Source organism: Elephas maximus, chromosome 6, assembly GCF_024166365.1.
Source record: "Elephas maximus indicus isolate mEleMax1 chromosome 6, mEleMax1 primary haplotype, whole genome shotgun sequence".
NCBI lineage: Eukaryota > Metazoa > Chordata > Mammalia > Proboscidea > Elephantidae > Elephas > Elephas maximus.
The window spans coordinates 70716395-70726465 of NC_064824.1; the positions used below are offsets into that span (position 1 = coordinate 70716395).

At 38.9% G+C, this 10071-nt stretch overlaps 1 protein-coding gene across 1 annotated transcript in view; it reads left to right on the top strand.

Moving 5' to 3' along the window:
* The window catches only part of PDK1 (pyruvate dehydrogenase kinase 1), a 36138-nt gene extending 26643 nt beyond the window's left edge, over nucleotides 1-9495 (top strand). Inside the window, exons 9-11 of the mRNA XM_049887442.1 lie at nucleotides 1044-1154; nucleotides 4440-4553; nucleotides 6639-9495. Of these exons, the coding sequence (XP_049743399.1) occupies nucleotides 1044-1154; nucleotides 4440-4553; nucleotides 6639-6779 (366 nt within the window). The 3' untranslated portion in view covers nucleotides 6780-9495. The remainder of the gene's footprint in view (nucleotides 1-1043; nucleotides 1155-4439; nucleotides 4554-6638) is intronic.
* Nucleotides 9496-10071: the final 576 nt, after the last annotated feature.

The following is a 10071-nucleotide window of genomic DNA, read 5'->3' on the forward strand; positions in this document are numbered from 1 at the left end:
TTTTTTCCCTCCATAATTAATTGTGAAAAAAGTCTGAAAACTGAAAGAAAAGAAAATCACCCAAAATTCCATAGACAATGAAAGCATTTCAGACATTTTTTTTTTAATTTTTATTGAGCTTCAAGTGAACGTTTACAAATCAAGTCAGTCTGTCACATGTAAGTTTATATACACCTTACTCCGTACTCCCACTTGCTCTCCCCCTAATGAGTCAGCCCTTCCAGTCTCTCCTTTCGTGACAATTTTGCCAGCTTCCAACCCTCTCTACCCTCCCATGCCCCCTCCAGACAGGAGATGCCAACACAGTCTCAAGTGTCCACCTGATACAAATAGCTCACTTCTCGTCAGCATCTCTCTCCTACCCACTGCCCAGTCCCTTCCATGTCTGATGAGTTGTCAGACATTTTTTAATGGTATAATTTTAATAAAATTAGAACATTGTAAATGCTTCTTTGTAACTTGCTTTTTGCTGCTTTGACGATATTTTGTGGCTGTCTCTCCTGCCAGTACATAAGTTCTATGTAATGTTTAATAGCAAAACAGCATTCTATTTTGGAGTTATTTAACGAATCCCTTTTTTATTTAGGTTGTTATCCAGGTTAGCTACTCTAAATAGTGCTGTGATGGATATTCTCTTGCACACTTTTCTGATTATTAGGATAAGTTTCTTGAAGTAAAATTGTTTAATCAAGGGGTGCATTTGAAATTTGATACTATTTGCCAAACTGACTACCAGAAGGAAAAACAATTGTTCCATCCAAGAGAGGCCTACTTGCTGACCGTGCTATTCATGGAACTGCAGTCAATGGACAAAGGCCCAGCATTTAATTTGTGTTCCAATGGAGTTTACTGTATATTAGAATTCACATATGAAGGAGGTGTGTAAGGTCTGTCAGTGAGAGGAAGTTTATGCTCGCAACTTGGATTGCACAGTACAGCTTTTACAGAACACTACTCTCTAGCTCTAGGTAATCCCTGACGCTCTGCATATGTGTTCACTGCGTATGGGGCTTGGTCATAGTGACCATTGTTTCTTGCCTTAGATGAGTGATCGTGGAGGTGGTGTTCCCCTGAGGAAAATTGACAGACTCTTCAACTACATGTATTCAACTGCGCCCCGGCCTCGTGTCGAGACGTCCCGAGCAGTGCCCCTGGTACGTGATCAAGAAATAACCAAATGTGGAGGGGAGATAAGAGGGTAGAGGGGGTTAGAAGCTGGCGATATGGACACGAAAAGAGAGAGTGGAGGGAGGGAGCAGGCTGTCTCATTAGGGGGAGAGTAATTGGGAGTAGCAAGGCGTATATAAGTTTTTTTGTGAGAGACTGACTTGATTTGTAAACTTTCACTTAAAGCACAAAAAAAAAAAAAAAAGAAAGAATCAAATATGTTTTTGTGAATTTTCTTCACTGAGATCTGGCTGCCAAACAGATCATTAAGCCATTGTGTAGGGTGGTCCACAAGGAAGAAGGATCTATTAGAAACAACATTTCCTTCATTTAAAACAGCCTGTGGAAGATATATATATATATATATATTTTTTTTTTTAATTGAAAAGGGCACAAGACAAAAAGTATTTGTCTTGGAGTTCTTGTTGCCAGGCTTGATAGTGATATATCAGTGGTTTTCACGTAGTAAAGTACATTTTGATATGCTATTAATAATGTGAAGAAAAAGTCACAGGTTTTACTAGTATTTGGTTAACCCTGAATTAATTTTCCGTGTTGATTTTTTTCCCTTGAGTATTCGTAATTTAATTAGAAAGATCTCATATTCTAGATACTGAAAAAAGACTAGAGCTCTGAGCAGTTTAATCACCAGCTTGAAATGGCTCAAATTATTATCTTTTTGATTTTTTTTTAATTGATCTTAACCACTGTATCAGGTATAATTAGATCAGTTTCTGAATTGACCCTGTCTTTTATCCCACACCACCCAAAGAACACTTTGCCAAATCCCTGTCCTATAATCCTGGACAGGATGTTGTCTTCTAGCCATAACCAAGACTTTATCAGGGCAGTCCACTCTCATCAAGCCAGCTATTTTTGGCTTATGGGGCGTGTAGTTAGATCAGTAAATTCTGTGGACATGAGTTCAATTTCCATTTCTTTTGCCACAGACTGTATCCTCTGGTTGTGAGCAATATGTATAGGATACTGGGGCCACAGACACAGCATTCTGTAAGTCCATGAGTAGTGATACTGGCAGAAGTGCTACAGGCACGAAGGCAATTTCATCTTCAGAATATTTGTCTATTGTTGGAGGACAAAGCACTGTCCCCTCTGATGGGAGTGGTGCAGCATAATCAGTCTTTCGCCAAGTAGCCGGCAGGTTCCTCTGGGAGTAGGTGCCATGTTGGGAGTTCAGCATTGGCCTCTGCTGTTGGCAGGTTGGGCACCTGGCCACGGTGGTAGCCAGATCAGCCTTAGTGAGGGTAAGACTGTTGTGGAGTTTTTGTGGAGACTCCTTCCTGCTGCCATGACCATTTTGTAAGTGTACTCAGTAAGCAAGCACTGGGATAACTGGAGGAAGGCTGCCTGACATCCACAGGAGTGATCATCTTGTCCACCTGATTATTGAGTGCTTCCAGATGGATGCCTTCTGGTGGCCATTTACATGGGACAGAGTATCTTTACACTCTAAGCCTATTCAAAGCAGACTGACTATCCACATCTCTCCCAGATCTCCTTGTCATGTTACCCAGTTTTGCTCTTTCCAAGTCCCTGGCCAGTCAACATGTTTGCCCTGTCCATGAACGAGTATAGGTGTAATACCTCAGGTTCTGCCCACTAGCAGGGTTTACTTTCACCCCATCTTTCAGGCCAACTCCTGAGAGGGGTTGTGGAAGAGCAGTCTACTTTTGTCTGGTGTGGCATACTGTATAGGTCCATCAGTGGACCAGGTCCATGCTGTTTTTCCTTCTCTGTTATTAGCCACAGGAGAATTCCCAAAGGTGTGGTTGAGGGAGAGCAGCGATAAAGTAGGTCAGGAGCCGTGGGGGCCCGAGCTACCTGCTTGTGCAGCTTTCTTGGGGCCACTTCTGGAACTGGTTAATCTATCAGGGTCCCAACAGGAAAGAAGTGGCTCACTCAAATTGTAATAATTCAAAAACAAACAAACAAACACGTTGCTATTGAGTCGATTTCGACTCATAGTGACCCTATAGGACAGAGTAGAACTGTCCCGTACAATTTCCAACGATCGCCTGGTGGATTTGAGCTGCCGACCTTTAGGTTAGCAGCTGTAGCTCTTAACCACTATGGCACTAGGGTTTCCAGGAGAAGGAGGAGAAGTTAGAATCCAGAAGAAAAGAAAGTTGTAAATCCCCTGCTTTCTCTCAGTGGGCCCACTTAGCCCAAGGCAACCTCCCAGGGAAGGAGCCAAGGGAACCAGTACCCTGACTTTCTCCCTCTCTCAGCTCCTGCTAGGCTCCATTGGCTGAACCCACTGGAAGAAGAGTGCATGATAATTCATTGATGTAATCCATTCAGGTTAGCTCCCTGGGCAGGGAGAAGTATGGAGAATAGGCAGTGGATTTGGAGGGACAAATGGAAACTCTGGTTAGAAAAGTCAAGTACTAAATGCTGGAGATCGGTCATGCCAAAGCCTGGATTTGAACTCTAGAACTCTGACTCCTGAGCCCATACAAGCTCTTAACTAACACGCTGTGTGCAATGTCTTTGAACATATACCTTGGTAATAAAAACCATTTTATATCTTGTCCAAACGCTTTGCTTAGTATTAAAGAAATGATAGGATTTGTACAGGTAAAGAAGGAAGCCATCCCAGATACTGGGGGAACAAGATGAACAAAGACACAGAAATAAGAAATAATACATGGTTGAGGAACTTAAAAGCAGCAGATTTAGTTCTGCTGAACTGAAAAGTAGGAGGTAGAGAGCAGATCTTGTAGGGCCTTGAAAGCCCTTGTTAGAAATATGGATTTTTATCTCCAAGGCAATGCATTGCAAGGGGGAAAAAGTGATACAGCTGTGCTCTGTAGGTATCTTCTTCCAGATTTAGGTCACAAGTGGAAATTCATGGTACGAAGCCATGAGATGTATTTGTTAGGCCACTACAAGTCTTTTCCACTCTTGCTCCTGAAAGAGTGAACATGTTTTATATAATATTGTTAAAAGCAGTATTGGGATAGTCTAGAACAGACCATTGAGGAGAAGCAACATGCTTTTTCTAGAGCACCACAAGTCATTTATAGAAAACAGAAGAACGGAGAGTTCTGAATGACCACGGGAGAGACAATGAAGCTTCAGCTTCATTACTGGTGGTTCGGGCTGGAAAGGGGCAGTAATACTTAGATGTTAAGGGATCTCTTAGATGTTGGCTCTGATAGCCCTGGGACACTCACTGGCATTGGCTGAAAGTAGTGAAGTATCACAAAGTATGGTTTTCTGAATAGAACTTTGTTTTTCTTATCAAACAGGCTGGTTTTGGTTATGGATTGCCCATCTCTCGTCTTTATGCACAGTACTTCCAAGGAGACCTAAAGCTGTATTCCCTTGAGGGCTATGGCACAGATGCAGTTATCTACATTAAGGTATGACGGTAGTCTTCTTGATTTCATGATTTTTCTTTTGATTATAGGAAAAGATGCCAGTGTTTAACAGTCAATGAGAACTTACACCTACTTGATGCAATTTAAATATCAGAATATTACAGTTGCTTCACATATGATCTCATCTATTTTGACAGATGATCCCCATCAGTATGGGGAAACTTTCTTATCAGACGTGATCAGGACTATGGTTAATAGGAGGAAAAAATGAGTTAAAGGGGGGAATCATAAAGTTATATATCTTACAATTTTATATATCTTACAATTTTAATTTTAACATAAAACATAATTGAGCATTTATCCACCAATCTTTTATGGTATCACCAAGGCCTTTCTTTGTATGTGGGTCTGCAGATTGGAGTTTCACATTGTCTTTCTTGCAGAAGCCATACTTACAATGCATCATGTATGGTTTCCAGTTTTGGTTTCTTTAAACACAAACAACCAAGCGCAGAGTTTGTGTTGAATATTTATACAACCCTTCACATATGTCTTCTGACTCTAATTTTATGCAGTTTTATATCACTTTCCTTCATGAGTCTTTCCAAAGCACTCATCTTAGTTTCCATAGAATCAACACCTCCCCCCACACCCACTTTTTGTACTTTGTTTATGTAATATTTGGTGAAATTTTGTAATTACAATATTAGATTGCATAATTGCATAAACCGATTTAGGGACAAGGACAGGTGATTCTTGGTAAGCCTAAAGCTCACCTGGTGGGAGCAGAGGCACTTAACATGTTAGCCTGGAACATCTGGTGTGTTTTTTAGTGGTCGGTGCCTTTTGGAGAGATGGAGAACCACTGGGCCCCATCAATCCACTTTGGTTAAGTGGTGGGCTGTTCAGAGCTTCCACTGATAGTGCCAGTATTTGGCGACTTTAGTTTCCTGTTTTGGCCACTAGATGGCACCTATTTTATAGTAAATGCTTAAGAATTTATACTGGAAAAATAAATTTATCTGAAAAGGCAATAAGTTCTTTCTAGATAAGTTTTTTTCCCATATCAATTGTGAGGCACTTAGAAAGGGCAACATGGAGGCAGTGTTTTTACCACCAAATGTAACATTTTTTTTATTGAGTCTAGATTGAAGGGTTCTGGAATATTTAAAGAGAATATATAGGTGAAAGTTTTTTAGTTCCATTTGGGAAAAATAGAAGACAAGAGGTCACAGAATCATTAAAATCGTCAGTATTGAAGACCGACCTTAGTATTATCAAAATGAAGTTTCTAGTTCAGCGTTCCCTATGTCTTGGGACATGCTTGTGGCTTGAAGTTGAAAATTCTACTCAAAGAAAAGTCCTAACTTTAAGAAGATAATGGGAAGCAATAGTTTATCTCTGGTAAATTGAAGGTTCCAGTCACTTATAGGAAACTGACATGAACGAGTGAATTAATGGTAATGAAATGTTAGAAATAAAATTATGTATGATACAGAAATCAGAGGTGCTGTGACTGGAATGGGTAGCTTCCATAATAGGAGTAGACGACACAGGATCAAACCCGAGACCCAGAAGTGCTCATGCAGGAGCTAAGATGCCTTAGACGTAGTTTTGTATTTATTGATAATATTGTCATGATGAGTTTAAAGGAAGTACAGTGACTATACTGAAAAAATTTTTTTTTGTACCAAATAATTGAAATTATAGATTTCATTAAATGATTGCACAGTTATATATACTAAGGTGCATATGTCAATTTGTATAGTTCCACACTTTAGCAGACTTTTTCAGTTAATCAACCAGCTTTTGTTCTGGGTCAGGTTTTTTAAGAGTTGTCTACTATACCTATTTAGAAATTTCAATCCAGCAGCTTCCTGGCTGGCTGGGGAATTATTGCAAGCAATTACTCAGTCAACACATATACCAAGCAGTGCCATAGATTTAGTAAATAATGTGTTTCAAATGTGTATACTTCTTAAAAATGTAGGTAGATGCTGTTGTGATTAATGAAATACAAACCCAATGCATTATTATTTAATTTGTAGTAACTTTTGTGCCGTTGTGTATTTTCTCAAATAACGGATTTTTTTAAATGCCAAATTTAAGTCCTGCTCGTTTTTTCAGGCTCTGTCAACAGAATCAATAGAAAGACTCCCAGTGTACAACAAAGCTGCCTGGAAGCATTACAACACCAACCATGAGGCTGATGACTGGTGCGTTCCAAGCAGAGAACCGAAAGACATGACAACGTTTCGCAGTGCCTAGGTACATCTGGGACACCTGGAAAATCCAGACATGAATTTTGTACAAAATTTGGAAGGGATGGTGTTCAGAACTGCGTTAGACCAAATACTTCACATGTCATTTGCATAATTCACTGTTTGGGTAGAGTAAATGGAAACGGAATTCCATTTATGCCTGTTAAACTTCCTAAAGGATAAAATTGTGCCTGTTTTACACTTACATTTTCACAGTTAGCTGAGCATATTTTTAAACAACTGTGTTTGGGCCCACTTTCCTCTTTATGGTTGACTTCAGAAGCATGGAAGTTTTTGGGTTTTTACAGGAAGCTATATAGTTTCTAAAAATACTTTTCATGTATGTCTCCTACAAACATTTTCTTAATAAAACTGACTAGCTAGCCATTGTTCTGCGATTTGGAGGAGTTTTGCCAATGACAACTGTAATAAGATGGTCTTTATGGACCAGTGACTGACTATGAGTAAAGCAGAACACAGGTGCCCTGTAAGTGTAGAACCTGCTACCTTTCAGCGTCTGCACACACTGTCTTAGCTCTGAAGTTAATTTATCATCTCAAAAATTTTCTTGCAAAGAATTGTGATGAGTAAACTCTGTGGGACTAAGCCAAGGTCACAGGCAATCTACTCCCAGTGTGCATGAGGTTAATGCAAGGGGACATTTTGATCTTAAAAACAAGCAAACTAGCAACTACTAAAATTCTAGAGATGGTATGGAGGATGGAGCAGTGAACCCTAAACAAATTGGTTATTGAAATTACCTGGGGGAACTTTTGAGAAACAGTTTTTTCCAGATCCTACCCCAGACGTACTGAGTTAGAGCCTCTAGGGCTGGAACCTGGGAATCCCAAGTTTTCAAAAGTTTCTTAGGTGAGCCTGATGCCTAGCTTAGTTAGGAAACTGTTCTTTTAAAGTAAATAGTGATACCGCGTTCAGTAAAGTAACAGACAGTTGTTTGAGTTTTGGTTTCTGCCTATTTACAGGTCAGATTTCTAGACTATAGGAGAAAGAATCTGAATCTCAGGACTGGTGCAATTAAAAGATAAAGCATCAGATTAGAAGGAGAACAAAATGACTGTAGGATAATAGATAACTGAAGGATCCGAACCATAAATGCTTACGCCCTGACATAAGAACATATATTTTATCAAAATATCCAGACTTAGCTACCAGGAAAAAGTCAACTTGGGTTCATCACAACAATCCTTTACATTTGTATGGTAATTTATAGTTTACAAATACTTTGATATATAGTAACTGTCTTGGTCTTCAAAACAATGAGAATCAGAGCAGGGGGTATTACCCTGGTTTTAAGACTCACAGTTTGGCCCAAAGTTGCGAGGAATCTGAGCTCGGGCCCAAGCCATGTCTGTGTACCACTTGATCAACTGCAGCGTCTGGGAGACTGTGGCGTTAGGAGACTGTTTTTAGTCATACCTCATCTTGTTTTAAGCGACAGGGACATTTAAAAGTTAAATCTTAAATGTTTAAAGTACAACTGCCACTTACACGGGAAAGCTTTATTAATCTGGAAAATGCATTAAGTTAGAACACCTCATTCTTGAAAAGATTATGTAAAATTAACAAATCTATATACATTTATGGAAACCCTGGTGGTATAGTGGTTAAGAGTTCGGCTCTTAACCAAAAGGTCGGCAGTTCAAATCCACTTAGGTGCTCCTTGGAAACCCAGTGGGCAGCTCTGCTCTGTCCTGAAGGGTTGGCATGAGTTGGAATCAACTCGAAGGCAACAGGTTTGGTTTTTTATGGTTATATACGTTCGTAGGATGGAGGAGATGTGGAAGGGCAGTTGGTCCAGTGCCCTCATTTGATAGATGGGGATCCTGAGATGGTGGGTTATGTGGCTTGCCTGGGGCATTTTAGCTAGTCTGACCAAATGCCGGAAAAAGGGGTATCTTACCTAACCTATTCTTCCCTAATTGTTGATTTTGTGAATAATAATAGAATATGTTAATGGGTGATTTGTATTAGTTTAATGTGTTTCTATTTTTTAACTTTAAATTACACTTGTATTGACAAAATATTTTAGAATCCTTTGAATCAAAGTATTCACTTTTTTCATAAACGAGACATTTGTACAACTGACAGAAAATTGATGTTCTTACTTATGTAACACTCCCTCTCCCGCAAGATTTAAAAATGTTTCCCCTTTATTTAAGAGCTAAGAAATGGTATTTTCAAAGGAAAAGTATTTCCTTTAGCTTCTTTTTAATGTCTAATGGATTTTTTGTTATTATGGTAATGGACTGATTACACACAAAATATTTGGGGGAACTTTCTCCTAGTTGATTTTAAATCATTGTGCTACCTGAAAAGATTTTTAGGTTCTTATGTGAGCTCTTTTCTCCACCAGCATCAATCAATGCATCGAAGGATAAGAAGGATAAGAAATGGATACTAAGCGATTTTTATAATCTGAGCAGTTAATGTATGTGCCAACATTTTTTAGGAGGGGATAGCAAACACATTCTGCCCTATACTTAAAATACGATCTTTAGCTATTTTCACACTTAATACCAATAACTTTCTTGCACTGAAATTTTTACATGAAGATGTTGAAATGGAGTCCACAATGTTATTTGATAAAATGTTTTCTGTATGGCAATAAACTGAAAACACAGATCAACCCTTATTTTGAAAATAAATTGGATCAATTTAGGTTTTTTAAAAATATGTCTTTTAAATAAAAGTCTTTTCCATCATTAAGGCTCAACATTTTGTAAATATTCAAAAAGTTGTAGCTAGGTGGCTTGCACTAAATTTCACTACCTTCAATAGAGGAAGGATTTGGAACTTGGATTTTCACTGTGTCTATTCTAATGGTGAAAGCAAGAGGTGAAGTTTGTATGGTTTGACTTATTTTAGACGGTCATTATCCAAACACACCATAGATTATTTATTGCATAAATGAATATATTATGTTGTGTGATTTTGAAAGGTTATATTTAATGTACTCTTTTGAATAACTTCCCAGAATATAAATAGCTGTAGGAAAGGTCTTGAATCGACTCGAAGGGCAGTGGGTTTGGTTATTTTGGTTTTAGGAAAGGTCTTAATTGAACCATCATTAGCTTTTGCTTTTACTAGCTAAATGTCAGAACTCAACTCCTCTAGCCAGAGGTAGACCCCATCCTATTTCTAATAGATGGGATATAGGCACCATAGCTTCCCTTCGTTGTTAAAGCCAACAAGTTCCATAACAGAACTCCAGAGGTAGAGAAATGGGGAAACAATTAGTGTTATGGACCTGCTGTGGCTCTGTGAATGGCTAATCAGAG